The sequence below is a fragment of the Mercenaria mercenaria genome, chromosome 4 (assembly GCF_021730395.1).
Source record: "Mercenaria mercenaria strain notata chromosome 4, MADL_Memer_1, whole genome shotgun sequence".
NCBI classification, from domain to species: Eukaryota; Metazoa; Mollusca; class Bivalvia; order Venerida; family Veneridae; genus Mercenaria; species Mercenaria mercenaria.
In genome coordinates this window covers 90176910-90193700 of record NC_069364.1, presented here as the reverse complement: position 1 = coordinate 90193700, position 16791 = coordinate 90176910, and the positions used below count along the sequence as shown (strand labels likewise).

The 16791-nt window shown below is 36.9% G+C and overlaps 1 protein-coding gene across 1 annotated transcript in view; it reads right to left on the bottom strand.

The window, feature by feature from the left end:
- The window catches only part of LOC123552410 (metabotropic glutamate receptor 1-like), a 172619-nt gene extending 156382 nt beyond the window's left edge, over positions 1-16237 (bottom strand). Inside the window, exon 1 of the mRNA XM_045342063.2 lies at positions 14997-16237. Coding sequence (XP_045197998.1) covers positions 14997-15660 — 664 coding nt within the window. The 5' untranslated portion in view covers positions 15661-16237. The remainder of the gene's footprint in view (positions 1-14996) is intronic.
- Between the last annotated feature and the right edge of the window lie 554 nt (positions 16238-16791).

The following is a 16791-nucleotide window of genomic DNA, read 5'->3' as shown; positions in this document are numbered from 1 at the left end:
TGTTAGCAAATTTCTAGAATTAGCAAGAACATGTATACCGTCATCTTTTGTTACTGTCCGTCCTAACGACAAGCCTTGGTACAATTCAGAGATACGTAAAACCTCGCGACAACGTGATCGGCTGAAAACCACCGCAATTCGTTCCGGAAAAGATTCTGATTGGCACAAATATAAATGTACACGCAAAAAAGTAAATAATATGATAAAACATGCAAAAGAGCTATTTTACAGTAATATAGAATTTACCTTGAATGACCTCACCAACACAGACCCGCGTCAATATTGGAAAATTGTTAAAATGTTAGTCAAAGAAAACTCAAAAGGAAGTAACATTATCCCAACTCTTATAAATAATGACCAAAGTTTTTCTGTGTCTGATACTGAAAAGGCAAATACTCCGAATAATTATTTTGTGTCTATTTCAAATTTAGATGATTCGAATGTTTCTCTTCCATCTTTCATTGCCAAGACAGACTCTTTGCTAAATGATATAACAATTTCAGAACAAGATATATTTGATGTTATTTCTAACCTGCAATTAAACAAAGCGTCTGGACCCGACGAAATAAGCCATCGTATGTTAAAAGGAACAGCATCCACAGTTAAAAAACCACTTACTATTCTATTTAACAGGTCCGTACAAGAAGGCATTTACCCAAACTGTTGGAAACAAGCTAATGTTATGCCACTTTTCAAAAAAGGAGAAAGTAACACCCCATCTAATTATAGACCAATCTCTTTAATCAGTTGTGTAGGTAAAGTCATGGAACGTGTTATTTCTAAATACATGCACAATTTTTTAATGTCAAACAATTTAATATACAAAAGTCAATCAGGGTTTCTACCAGGACATTCCACAGTTTTTCAACTCATAGATATTTATAACCAAATCTGCAAATCTTTTGACGAAAAAAAAGCAACATGTATAGTCTTTTGTGATATATCAAAAGCATTTGATAGAGTTTGGCATAAGGGTCTTATTTTTAAACTTAGACAACATGGCTTTTCAGGCAAACTAATTGACTGGATTACTCACTATCTTTCAAATCGCAGCCAAAAAGTTTTCGTTAATTCCTCTTTCTCAGACTCTAAAGAGCTTAAAGCTGGTGTTCCTCAAGGCTCAGTGTTAGGTCCTCTTCTCTTTCTAATATACGTTAACGACATCGCAGATTCACTTATAAGTACGACACGATTATTTGCAGATGATAGTTCTCTAGCCGCTTCGTCTTCCGATATACACGAAATTGAACTTTCTCTAAATTCTGACCTTATAAAAATATCAGAATGGTCAAAACAATGGCTGGTTACATTTAATCCTACAAAAACAGAAGCTATGTTCTTTTCCCTCGCGCGTAGACAATGTCCTAATCTATTATTTGAAAATACTCAGTTAAATTTTGTCGATTATCACAAACATCTTGGCATAACACTCTCTAAAGATGGATCTTGGCACGAACATATATCTAATATTGTAAAGTCGGCAGCAAAAATTCTAGGATCTATGAGAGCGCTGAAATTTAAACTTAGAAGGCACACCTTAAACAAAATCTATATAGCTTACTTGAGACCAGTTCTAGAATATGCCTCTGTTGTTTGGGATAACTGTGCGAATTATGAAAAAGATCAATTAGAAAAGATTCAACTTGAAGCAGCGCGTATTGTAACTGGGCTAACGCGTTCAGTATCAATAGAAAGACTTCTTAACGAAATTGGATGGGTTTCTCTTTCTGACCGCAGAAAAATACAAAAATTAATTTTAATATACAAAGGAAAAAATGATGATCTTCCAACATATTTACTAGATTTATTTCCATCGATCGTGAATGACTCAAACCAGTACAATTTAAGAAACAATGCCGATTTTGAAACTTTAGCTAGGCGTATTGAAATTTACTCCCAATCTACTATTCCCTCTGCAATAAAATTATGGAATGATCTGAACATTGAAACTCGTCAACTACCAACTCTTTCGGCTTTCAAAAGTAAACTTAAAGAAATTTTCAAGCCTCCACAATTCCCTACTTTTTACTTAATTGGTGACAGACGATACTCTGTGTTTCATGCTAGGATACGAAACAAGTGCAGTAATCTAAACGCCGACTTGTTTAATAATCACATCAGAGAAAATCCAAACTGCGACTGCGGATCCGAAACGGAAGACGCAGAACACTATTTCTTTAAATGCACTCGTTTTTCACATCAGAGAAGAGAACTTTTTACTAAAACAAGATTATTTCACCCACTAAGTGTCAATAAGCTTTTATATGGAATGATAATATTTCTATAGAAGATAACACTACTCTTTTCACAGAAGTTCAAAACTATATCAAACATACAAGACGTTTCGACAGTACATAATGTATTTCTTATGTCCTCTTGTCATTATTACATTACTTTGGGACAGGATGTTTGTCATTACTGGGTAGACACTCGGGGATATAGAGCAGCATATATTTCTTTTTCTTTTCTTCTCTAGCTCAACTATAATGATTACAACCATAACTTGACTAATACTAAAATTTATTAATTATCATTGTGTAATTATTATCATAAGTACTATTATTGTTATCATTTTGTTACTACATCACCGTGTAATTATTATCATAAATACTATTATTGTTATCTTTTTGTTACTACATCATCGTGTAATTATTATCATAAATACTATTAGGGTTATCATTTTGTTACTACATTGATATCATCATTATAATATTTCCCTTCTTCTTCTTCTTCCTTTTCTTCTCCTTCATCTTTTTATCTTTGTAGTTATTATCACTATCATATATCTTTGTATAAGGAATGCTTAATTAAACTAATACACTCGTTCATTTTTCATTTGCTATTAATGTTACGCACTTGGGAAGGGCTGACTTCTAATGTTGCAATAACTTGTAGCCCAACCCATTTGCTTTTGTTACTTATTATGTATATGTGCTATGTATTATGTGTTCAGAAGCAATAAAATATGATTAAATCAAACCACTTAACAAGGCATTACAGTAGTCTAACCGTGAAGTAACCAGGCTGTTGATAAGGGTCTTTGTGGCATCCCTGGTAAGATACCGTCTGATGTGACCTATTCTGCGTAGTTGTGAATATCCAGCCCGGCACACAGAGTTGACCTGTTGTTCCATATCCATACTGTTGTCAAATACTACACCAAGATTTCTAAAACATTTTGTGGATTTTATCACAGAGTCACCGACCTTCACCGATACTTCGTCAATGTATTTGGAGTTCTGCTTTGATGTGAATAACATTACCTGCGTTTTATCAGCATTGAGCTTCAGCATATTGCAATGCAATTTCAGCCAGACTTCTCTCAAAGCGGCGCAAAGCCTCACTTCTAGCCACAGCCTCTATCAGCTTGAAGGACAGGTATAATTGAGAGTCATCGGCGTAGAAAATGATGAAGAAGCCCGTGACGTCTGCATGGCACCCACATGTTTAGTGTACATGGAATAGTTCTTTGGACCAAGTCTGATCCCTGGGGCACACTATATTTCATCAACATAGGCGTCGACAACTCACCATCAACGCACACAATTTGATAGTGGTCACTAAGATATGATGACACCCATGCAAGTGCTTTGTCTGTGACTCCAAGATGATGTTCGAGTCGGTGTAACAGTGTTTGGTGGCCAATCGTGCCGAAAGCACGAGGACTGTTACAGAAGTTTGGTGGAGAGATATGAGGATGTCATTCTGTACCTTTATCAAAGCCGACTCAGCTGAATGAAACTTTCTGTATGCAGACTGCAGTCCATCATGTAGCTTATTTTCACTCAAGTGCCGCTCAAGACGCGCATCTACTACCTTTTCTAAGATTTTTTTAATGAAAGGCGGATTAGACACAGGTCTGTAGTTTTGAGAATATTTAGTTCAAGACCTGGTTTCTTAAGCAAGGGTCTTATCCTAGCACTTTTAAACTCTTTTGGTACATAACCTAATTCCATTGATGTATTTATTATGTTTGTTATCAACGGCAAAGGCTCATCAAGACATTTCTTCAAAAGCCATGTTGGTAAAGGGTCAAGTTCACTGGATTTGTTTGGAGATTTTGGTATGGTTAGTTTTACCCGTCTTCTGTCGTCTTTATCAACTGTAACATATTTCCCCTATATTTCAACAACTCGGCTTACTAAATACAAGATAAGATCTAGATATAACCTTCGAATTAAATAAAAATTCATTACTTCCTTTCTTAATCTTGATTTTTACACTTTATATAGTTGGTACATTCTTTTTTCGCATTTTGATACTTTTGTATGAGCAAACCGCTTTAATTAAATCCCACGCAAAAATATTTCAAAATAGTTTGCGCAAATTAATGTTTAAAGAGTAGAAATATAATAATTTTTAATGAGGTAGTTAAGCGCCTTCGAATATTCACATGCATAAATTCAAATGATGTAGTACTGTGTGCAGGCTGATTTATAACATCTGAAGTGTGTTTTTATCTTTAATGTATAAAATAAACGTCGTACAATATTTATGTATAGTGATTAAAAACTGGGGTTACAAAACGGTGACACCCGAGCTGCTAAGAACATGTTTAAACATTTTTTCTTTACTGGATCAGTTCTGAAAACAATAGGCAATGAAATGTGTTATGTTAAATGAATTTGTCTTGGTTGGAGTACACAAGATTACATCTATATATGAAATACAAACATGAAAACATTACAAGATTCCATTCTGTGTCCTTTATTCTATCATTCTATCCCGGCCCTGGCAGATGCTCTCGAGTGTCTCTCACCTTACTGGTTCTCCGCGTGTACTGGTGCTATACACTGCACACGTTAAAGAACCAAACTCTCTATTCGCAAACAGCTCGACTAAATTAGCCGGACAGGCCTGTATCTAAAAAGAATTTCTCTCTCTGTTCTGGGGATTTTATCTGTGTCTGTACTGGTAGAGGATGAATTTCGCGGCCTGAGTGATTGCGTTTGCGCTACGTAAAGCACCTTTCAACATGTTTTTCATGAAAAGGGCGCTATATAAATCTGTATAATAACAACAATAATAATGTCAACGGTCCTTGTAAAGTTTACTTCTTTTTTCATAAAGTTTGCATAAAACTACTAGAATATTTTAAATATACGTATATCATTATAGGGTTTACACTACAGATTATATCAACAAACACACCATCAGTCAAGTGCCGTGTTCAGTTACCTAAACCCAGTGCTATATAATTTGGTCCTCTGAGGTCATGAAATGCCGCTAAAGCCAGTGCTAGTTGTGGGGGTATTGCAAATCTCATTAACTCCCATGAACAGTTTCAATGCAACCGTGTTGCCGTTACATATTTCCAAAGAAACTTCTATGGATACCTGTTGCGGCTTGATATATGTTTAATGAACATAATATCAATTGTTACTAGAGAGACACGCAATACATAAACGTTACATTGCGGACCGTTACATCATTTGTCTACACTTGCTTAAAAGCACCAGCATTGTGTTATTGCATTCGATAACAATTTGTGTGGTTATTATATACATCATATTCCTGATAGCTGCTTCCTAACCAATACAAGAATGTAAATGTAAATATTGCAGGAACAAAGTAATCTGATAGCAACCTTTGAAACAGACAGCGAGAAGCCTGATTTGGAAAGTAATTTCGTTTTCATCCACTTGGAAAAACGAAATGCAAGTATGAAAAACAGAAGGCATTTTGTACATTATTGGCCCTAAATTCAAACGGTCTCTGCAACCCAGATATAATAATGATCTCAATGTAATGTTGACGTAAGGAAGTGAGGTTTGTTTACTTAATAAAGAGCAAATAAGAGCAAGAAAATATTAATGTTGATCTGATTATAGACAATCATTGGTAATTCCAAATAAGGATTTTCTGATGATGTAGGAAGCTCAAGACAACATAACCTTTTTTAATCCCCGAAAATGCCGCAAAAATATATGTCGCAAAACTGAGTATCTATTTGATTGAACTGGATAATTCTGTTGGAGAGCGTTACAATCCATCATTGAGACCCGCCCTAAATTAAGACCATTCCACAATAAAGACCACCTTTTTTTTGCCGAAACATAAATTAATAGCAGTCAAAATTACAAACACCATTTGAATTAGCATAAACTAATACGAATATGAATATACTAAGCTCTGGGCCTTATGGTTTCGGAAAAGAATTGTTTAAAGTTTTTTCCCTATATAAGCCAATGTAAAAACTGTTGACCCCGGGGCGCAGTCAATTCTGACCCTAGGGTTATGATTTGAACAAGCTTGATAGTTGACCACTAGACAATACTAAATGCCAAATATCTATGGTCTGGGCCTTATGGTTCTGGACAAGAAAATTTTTAAAGATTTTTCCTTTATAAGTCAATGTAAAACAAGGGACCCCTGGGCGTGGCATATATTGACCCCAGGGTCATACTTCAGACTGTACACTGCAGTTTACAGGTATGGACATGCATTTTGTGTGATGTTCAGAATTTTTCATTCTATAGAAAGCTTTTTTGTCTTTGAATATGGAGATCACCATAATAGCCAATATCTGGCCCATTCAGGGGCCCTAACTCTGGAATCCATTGTGGAGTATGGCTGGTTCAAGAAAGGAATCGAGATCTTATGGTGATACAAGTTGTGTGCAGGTTTGGTTAAAATCCAATCATAAATGAAACTGCTATTGTGCAGACAAGACCAAAATAGCCAAATTTTTGCCTTTTCAGGGGCCGTAACTCTAGAACTCATAGTGGAAAATAGCTGGTGCAAAAAAGGAATCGAGATCTTATAGTGATACAAGTTGTGTGCAAGTCTGATTAAAACCAAATCAGGAATGAAACAACTATCATGCAGACAATACCAAAACAGACAATTTTTGCCCTTTCAGTGGCCGTAACTCTGGAACCAATATTGGAATATGGCTGGTTCAAAAAAGGAACCAAGAACTTATAGTGATACAAGTTGTTTGCAAGTTTGGTTAAAATACAATCATAAATGAAACTGCTATTATATAGACAAGACCAAAATAGCCAATTTCTGGCCCTTTCAGGGTCGTAACTCTAGAACCGATACTGGAATATGACTGGTTCAAGAAAAGAACCGAGGTCTTATTGTGATACAAGCTGTGTGCAAGTTTGGTTAAAATCAAATCATAAATGAAACTACTGTCGTGCAGAAAAGACCAAAATAGCCAATTTCCCCATTTAAGGGGCTGAAACTCTGGAACCCATGGTGAAATATGGCTAGTTCAACAAAAAGAAACTAAGATCTTATGGTGAAACAAGTTGTAAACAAGTTTGGCTAAAATCCAAGCATAAATGAAGCCACTATCGTGCAGACATGAAATTGTTGACAGACGGACGACGGACATCAGGTGGTCACAAAAGCTAACCATGAGCCTTTGGCTCAGGTGAGCTAAAAATCAGCACAATACATATGTAACTATTTATTAACGTATAAATCTTGACAATTCGAAACTATTCTTTCTAGATTCGAAGACAAAGAGCTTTAAATTTCTTAATTGCGGGCAAAGACAAAAGTTTTTGTTTTGAATAATTTATTTCTTCGGGCAAACTAGTAAAAGCGAAATTCATTTTCGACTTTATTCATTATAAAGGAAGTACGTATTCTTTCTTTGACAAGACTTTTATCATATGAGCCATGCCATGGGAAAACCAACATAGTGGGTTTGCGACCAGCATGGATCCAGACCAGCCTGCGCATCCGCGCAGTCTGGTCAGGATCCATGCTGTTCGCTAACAGTTTCTCCAATTCCAATAGGCTTTAAAAGCGAACAGCATGGAGCCTGACAGACTGCGCGGATGCGCAGGCTGGTCTGGATCCATGCTGGTCGCAAACCCACTATGTTGGTTTTCCCATGGCACGGCTCATATATTTCTAATTCAATCAAAATAAGCTATGCAAATAGAATAAACATATTTGGGTAAAATAGATATGGACTCATAAAACGCATGATGAAGGGTATATACTGATGACAAATTTTACCCAGTTGTCAAAATACTCAATTATAAATATACTGAACTGTGTATGTGTACTGTCAGAAATATTTAGTATTGCAATAATGAAGTTATGAAGGATACAAACAATCATTGTCATATGTAGTAAACTGAAACTGTAAACTAGTTGCGTTGATCAGTGCCAAATAACCTAAAAAATAGAACCTTTAAGTGGGCTGAATAGAGAAAAAGAAGCTCGGTTCTGCTAACATTTTTCTTAATTGAACTACATTTGACTAAAACGTCTCAAATCCCTCTTGCATGCTGTTTATTTTGCATTTCGTGATGATCCGTCATATTCTGCTGTTCTGACTACAGAATCGGAGCCCGTTCGAGCAAATATGTTAATATCACTTAAATAGCGTTTATTGAAAAAAGCAAGACAAAAATAGTTTGTTTTTTATAATTCTTCAAATTTGTTTAATCTTTAAATATAAAATTTATGTAACTGTGTAAATGAGACGTTATAAAATGCACTTATGTCAGAAACAACTATAAATTTATGCAGCTCTAAGCAGGCAATTGCTATTAAAATTCAAAGTTAAATATCATTATGTGTTACTTTAAAGCGACTATTTCGCCTTCGATATGGACTTTTTAATTTCTTCATTTCCATAAAGACGAAAATAAGACCTTGAGCTACGTGGTGTTATATTACAGAATAAAATAGGTGAACATTTGTATCAAGTATATCCAGTAATGATATTGATTTATAATATTATTTTAGAAGCACCTCGATAAAAGTTCTTCTTCTTCTTCTTCCTTTCTAGTACAGACACCTTAAAGCGTATACTCGTACTGGCGCAGCGCGGTGTAAGAAAATCTAAAATTAGGTGAGGTGGTTGGTAAAAATATCTATGTACAGTGCAGTTAAAAACGGCCAGTATGAGTCTATCTAAGTGTCACCTTCTGGACTTCTCCCTTGAAGCTGTCAATGGTGGGGCTGTTGACGGCAGTCTGTGGGAGGCTGTTCCATAGGCGGATGGTTTCTGGGAAGAAGGATCTCTGATAAGTCAGGGTTCTGGCAAAAGGTACAAGGTAGTTGAGTCCATGGCCTCTCACTAAACTGATCAGGATGAGGTGTGTTGTAGGGACTTCAACTAGTTGGTACACAATCCGGTACATCATGGTGACTTTTGCCTGTGCTCTGCGTTCCTGTAAAGTGGGCCACTGGAGCTGTTGCAGCATAGATGATACACTACTTGTTCTTCTGTAGTCTGAGAAGATCATCCTGGCTGATCTACGCTGCACCATCTCCAGCTTCCGGATGTTGATGTCAGTAAAAGGATCCCATATAATTGCCGAATATTTCAGTAGTGGCCTCACCAGGGTAAGATAACACAGCTCCTTGGTCTTCCTGGGGCATTGATGGATGTTACGTTGTAAAAATGATCTAGCGTTGTTTGCTTTCTTAGTGATGGTGTTGATGTGGTGGCTCCAGTTGAGTGATTTTTCGAAGTTCAGGCCTAAATACTTTGCTGTGTTTACTTCTTCTAGAATATGTCCATGAATGTTGTAGGGGAGCTTGATGGGTTTACGTTTCTTGGTTATATGTAGAACCTGACATTTCTGGGGGTGGAATTCCATCATCCAGTCCTTTTCCCATCGCTGAAGTCCCTCCAGGTCTTTCTGTAATGCTATGGCATCTTCTTCTGATCTGATGTGTCGATAGAGCGCACAGTCATCTGCAAACATTCTGGCAGTAGATTCAGAGGATATGTACTTGGGTAGGTCATTGATAAATAGCAGGAATAACAGAGGTCCCAGGACACTACCCTGGGGGACACCAGATTGGACCGGGGCTTGAGATGATTCATGGCCATCGAGGTATACTTTCTGGTTTCTGTCTCCTAGGAAGCTGCCTATCCATCTGTGAAGATTGACTCCTACCCAATAGTATCTGATCTTAGAGATAAGGCGTTGGTGCGGGACTTTATCAAAAGCCTTTGAAAAGTCCAGCAGTATGACGTCTGTTTGACCTGATATGTCAATGTTGCTGGCAAGATCCTGGACTGTCTGGATGAGCTGAGTTTCACAGGACCTCCTTTTCCTGAAACCATGTTGGGCGTCTGTAAGAATATTGTTGTTATCTAGATGAGTCATAACGGAGCTGGTGACAATGTGCTCTAGGACCTTGCATGTTATAGAGTTAAGTGATACAGGCCTGTAGTTTACTGCCTTGCTTCGATCACCCTTTTTGAAGATTGGGACTACGTCCGCCGACTTCCAATCATCTGGTATGACACCCTGGTCCAGCGAAATCTGGAAGAAGAGCTTGTATATGGGGGCAAGGTCTACTGCTAGTTCCTTAAGTAGTCTAGCTGGGATCTTATCTGGCCCTGTGGCTTTGTGAGGGTCTAAGTCTGGCAGAATCTTGCGAATGCCGTTTTCTGTAACGGTTATGTCTTCCATATGTTGGTGAGGGCTAGGTCCCATGTCGGGGATACTTGAAGCATCTTCATCCTTGTTGAAGACAGACGAGAATTGCTCGTTAAGGATGTTGGCCTTGGTTGTAGTGTCACAATAGGTGATGCCATTCTTGTCTTTCAGGGGTGCTACGCCTTGGTTTTCTGTTTTCTTACTTTTGATGAAGTTGTAGAATTTTTTCGGATTTGATTGTGACTCTGGACTTATTATATTTGTTATATAGTCATTGTAAGCCTTTTTACATGCTTTGCTGGTTTCAACTATCAGTTTTTCGTATCTCTTTTTATTTCTGGTGGATTTATGTTGTTTTGCTTTCTTGTAGGCTCTCTTTTTCCTATGGCTCATTCTTTTGATGTCCCTATTTATCCACGGCTGGTTGAACCTAGAACTGGTCATTTTAGATGGTACACAGGAGTCGAGGATAGCAAGAAGATGTTCTTTGATATCAGTCCACATAGTATTTACGTCACTGTGAGAAGTGTGATTTTCAAGAAACTCTTGCTGGAAGATGGAGCACTTGGATTTCATAGTGTCAATGTCAGCTTTCTTCCATAGGTGAATGAGGCGTTTCACTGGCTTGGTCCTTTTAGCTGAGGCACTAGACTCAATGAAGACTATGTCATGGTCTCCCAGGCCTGGTAATGTGGTGCACCGTGTAATAAGCGTGGGACGGTTGGTAAGAAAAAGATCAAGAATGTTGTTGTTTCTTGTAGGCTGAGTAACCATCTGATGGAGATTACAGGACTCAGTAAGTTCTAAAAACATGGTGTTTATACGGTTAGCATTCTGGTTTCCTTCAACAATATTAGAATCCCAGTTAATGTCAGGTAAATTCAAGTCTCCGCCGATCCATATCACGGCATTCTTGAAGCGATTTCTGATGTCTTCAGTTGTGTTACACAAACTTTCAGAATATTTAATGTCACTACTTGGGGGTCTATAGACAGAACCAATGATTAGAGTCTTATTTTTGTCCAGTGTTACTTTAGCAAAAACATGTTCAGTGTCACATCCTGTTTCAAGTTCCTCAAAGATCAAATCATTTTTCAGTGCAAGCATAACTCCCCCATAACCGTCTTCCCTATCTCTTCTTATAACGTTTTATGTAGGTGGAAATATTTCTGGGCTATAAATGTTAGAGTTTAACCATGTTTCAGTGCCCATTATGATGCTTGGATCAGCAGAATCTAATAGGTTGGCAATTTCTTCTTTCTTATTTTTACAACTCTGAAAGTTTATATTGAGGATCTTAAGGCTGTGATAAGATGGTGTTGGTCTCTTCTTCTTTACTTGAATAGGTGAAGAACAGGAAGCAGGAGGGCCTGGGCTCGACGTAGAGGTGGTGGAGTTGGTAGTTGAGTTGAGTACACTGAATGGGTTATTTTAAGAGTCAACAATGAATGATTCAAATAGACTGGTGGAAAAATTTGGCATCCCACAATTGTCACAGTGTCAAGACAAGTTACTGTGATTACATAGCTGTTCATTTGTGTGAGAGTTCATATGCATGCATTGTGTGTGATACCACTGTTGGCAGTCGTCGCATGCAACTCCTTTCTGTTTCCATGTTACTGCCTTGCAGCATACCTGGCAGGGGTACTTTGGTGGACGAGGACCTGGGTGCAGCTCAACGTCTGATGATGTGGCAATTAGTAGCATGGAGATATACAGTAGTGTATGCATCTTACCATAGCGAGTTCCATTATTATGAGATAAAGTGCTAAGTCGTCTGGTTGCTGTCATAGATTGAACATCCTGTAAACGGGAGTCTATCTACCTGGTGAAGCTAAATGATGATAGGGTGGGTCTGTACTGAGGTTGTGGTGGAGTATCCTTCCTAATACATGTGCCAAATATCACTACCAGAGTGAGTAAGCTGGTTAGAGACTGTGCCCAATTCATATTTGCCGCTTTGTTTACATTATCAACGATATCCGTGACAACCGGAAGTAGATCGAAGTGGAAGAAAAATGTCAAAATATGGCTCTGGGTCGTTGCAATCAACATGTGGTGAATTGGAATGGTGAAGTGGAACGTTCTTACCACACTAGTACACAAAAAGATCCAATAAATTACTCAAAAATATTTTAAATTTGCAAAATCTTTTTTCAAGTTTCCGGAGACGATCTTACACCGCGCATGCACAAACCTCATCAGTTGTGCAATTAGGATAAAGGGAAAATAGCAATTATTCTAAAATAAAAAAAAAAAAAACATCTTATAATGGAATTTTCACGTAAAGGGAGATGATTAACAAAAATTTTAGAAAAAGAAATAATAATTTCTGACAGTGATATAATTTTTTGTTCCTTGAATAAATAATAAAAGACTATTATGAAAATTCAGAAAATAGATTATATACTTAAATAAAGCATGAATATGACTGACCACCTTTAACCTGACAAGGTGGTGAAATGTCGCTTTAAACACATGAAGCAAAACGTATGAGAACAATCGTATATTTGTAATGAAATACAACACGAGTGTTTGTTAGAGTATTTGCGTAATTTAAAGTGAATTATAAACCGCATTTCATGGCGAAAACAAAGACAAACAAAACGTATGTAGCTATCACCCCCCCCCCCCCCCCCCCCCCCCAAAAAAAAGAGAGTTCCCAAAAGAAAGAGTTAGTAATAAATGGATGCAAACTCTACTACAAAATTATGTTTGCATAATGAGGTCGTTATCTAATTCAAAATTACTTTGTTGTTTTATGAGTTTTAAAATTCAATAAAGAACACTTTTTCGGATTTTCCGCTTTCTGCAAATAGCAGATGGACGGACGGATGCAGCTCGAATTATAACGAGAATATCGCGTTATGATCACATTACGCCGGTATTAAAAGAACTGCATTGGATACCAGTTACTCATACAGTGGACTTTAAGATTCTAGTTCACACATACAAAGCATTGCATGACCAATCACCGATCCATGTTAAAGACTTGCTGGAACTCTATCAGCCAGAAAGAAATTTGAGATCCAAGAACAACTCAAAACAACTAGTTGTTCCAAAAAGCAAAACTGTGAGGTACGGTGATCGTAGTTTTTCATCAGCTGCACCGAAGTTATGGAATGCTCTTCCGGCTACCATTAGAGACGCTAAAAGCTTGGATGCTTTCAAACGATCATTGAAAAACACTTTTTTTTCAAGGTCTACTGAAACTCACTTTGCACTGGAAAACAAGCTTTGCAATGGAAATTATTTCCTATTGTTAATTGTTCTTTAAAATATCTAGTACAATTAAAATGTAGAGTAAAACCTGATTCAGGCTAAATACCTTTTATTGTTGATATATTTTTTGTGTTGTATCTAATGTCCATATCATTCTGTGTTCTGTGATATGTAGTTTGTACAGCGCTTTTGAACGTTTATTTTATAGATGAAAAGAGCGCTATAAATATCTGGTAAATAATAATAATAAAAATAGTAATAATAATGGATAGATGGATATTGATAATTTGACTGGTAGAACAGAAATACATTTTCAAACGCTAATATTTTTTGATATATTAACTCCATTGTTGCTTTTAATTCGAAGACATCTTACAGATAAAACCTCTGATTTAAGATATCCGGGATGTTTAGTTTTGTTTTTGTTTCAACATCATTTCTCGTATTCTATTTGTCTTGTTCTTTCAGAAAAAGTATAAAACTTGTTTTTCTTTACACGTTACTTAGTTCAACTGTATCAATTTCTGCTGTGACTGCAAACAACAGAAAGAATGCGGACCAAACATTTTTTTTTAACATAATACTTTTGATAAAAAAGGGAAGATTTTGATTTTAAAAAGTCAGAGAAAATAACGAAATTCATTTGATTTGATATAGAAACTTCATAACAGGCTTTTAAAGAATCTTTAAACTCCATTGATTACAAGCTAAATATACGTTAATGTCTAGCAACAATGGAATCGGAAATTTATCAAAAGTAAACGTATAATTTTACTAGGAAGCAAGTGCATACCAGGGGAAATGTGGAATTATAAATAATAAAGTAGAATTATAATGAAATATGTTGAAACAAAATAAATGAATGGTGTGTTTTACTTGTCGATAATGATATGAAAATGAAGACACATCACAATCACATATCAATGATTGTAATTGAATGTGACCGTTGAGGTATTAAAACAATAAAGTATATAGATATTTGGACATTTTCATTATAGCGATTCTACATACAGATATGTAGTGCTATAATTTGATATATATGATTAAGCGTAAAAATCGAATAGGATAAGATAGCATTACACTTCAAACCAAAACATAAAACTATATCTAATCTTGATTATATATAAAAACCGTTCAATTGTGTGTTTAAGCATATCTGTCGGGATAAGTCGCCATTTAAAATAGGGCCCATCAAGATAATTTAGTGTATTGATTTTTCAATACACTAAATTATACATTTCAAATGTATAACAGAATGATAAATCACAAAACACGAAAACCTACGAAACATACAGATCGGCATTTGTAAATTATTTTTTACAGCGCGGGCATCAAAACTGGCCCTGAACAGGTATGTGTGAGGTCTTACCTGTACAAAACAAGGAAGTAGACGCAAAATCTTACCTTCCGAGTGCACAGTGGATATGTACGTCCAGTTGTAGCGAAGGACGACGTCAATGAGGGCTTGCGCCTGATAGGTGTCCGAGGGTACCACGCGTAGAAAGTACTTATACAAGTTCTTATTACTTAGATCCATACTGGTGGCAGAATACCCAATCTGTGGTATGTGAAACATCTGAAGCATGTTTTGGACTTGGATCGTATTCTGGCTCGAGCCAGGGCCAATAAGACCAGCAATTGGCTTCCCGCTTCGACCCCGTCCGCAAGACGGCAGACTATCGTTCATTTTGTTTTCGTCCATGCTAGCTATCGATGTTTTGATGAAATCAATACTTTGCTCGAGGGCTATGGGCGAGTACCAACACGAATCCCGAATGTCCCAGCCTAAAGTTATATTCGGAAGTATTTTAGGGTTACTGTTAATTTCTTCTAGTGTAAGGAAGAACATTTCTGTCCGATGTATCCCATACTGCTCCCATATTTCACCACAACTTCTCGTGTACCGACTCGTATCGTGCGGAGGCCGGTGAACTGGAAATAATGCACCAAGAATGATATTTCCGTCCCGGCGGGCCGACCGCTGCTCCGACGCATTCCTAAATCCGATCACAGTTAAAACAATGCAAAATCTCCAAATAATAAACTTCCTATCGCCCATTTCAAACATTAATCCCCCTCTGAATATAATTGCCCATAATACGGAAATATATAACTACTGTAATTTATCATTAACTTAACATGTTATAAACATTAGATATCTAAGAAAGTAGTTTAAAATTAAACTATGTAGATACCTCTTGATAATTGTGTAAATTCCAAAACACATTTAAACTTGTACACACACTGTAGAAATTATTTTACAAATACATGTAATGAGATTAATGAAGGAAAAAAAAAATGTAAAAAGATAAAGCTATCACATTTTGGTCGTTTAAACATATCTTTGCTATCTTTACGTAATATAATCCTTAAACAGAGGAGTGTATTCAAGTTGTGTGTTGTTTGTTTTTTTTTACCATAAAGGTTAAATATATTTCACATGTTCACTGCCTATTATCTATTTATCTTACATTAGATGTAAATTTCACTGACAAACATTTGTAGTTCCGGAATCTAAATTACATATTTCCGTACGATGCACAAAACGCGTCACTTAATTGTCCCGTTCTTGTCAAATCCGTGGGCGACGCTCTCATGTCGCATCATTTTACGAAAAGTCGTCTGCGTTTCCAGGATCAAATGCAAGCGTCTCTGATCCCGCGCGGATCAGTCTCAATCGTCTCTGCGAGTAGCAGAATCGGATTTCTCGGAACGCAACGGCAGCGAATCGCAAGAGTGGTGTTAAATCTATCGGAAAATATTGGATTAATCACAGCTCAAAGACTTATGATACTCAAAGGACATTTAAAAGATTTTCCAAACAGAAGAGAACGGAGAGAAATTGAGCAAATTGGAATTTATCTAAAAATCTGATAAAATAGTTACGTAAGGTCTCAAGGCGAGAGACCATTATATATTATATGAGCCGTGCCATGGGAAAACCAACATAGTGGGTGTGCGACCAGCATGGATCCAGACCAGCCTGCGCATCCGCGCAGTCTGGTCAGGCTCCATGCTGTTCGCTTTTAAAGCCTATTGGAATTGGAGAAACTGTTAGCGAACAGCATGGATCCTGACCAGACTGCGCGGATGCGCAGGCTGGTCTGGATCCATGCTGGTCGCACACCCACTATGTTGGTTTTCCCATGGCACGGCTCATATATATATTTCAGATGTCTGATACGTACTGTGTAGAACT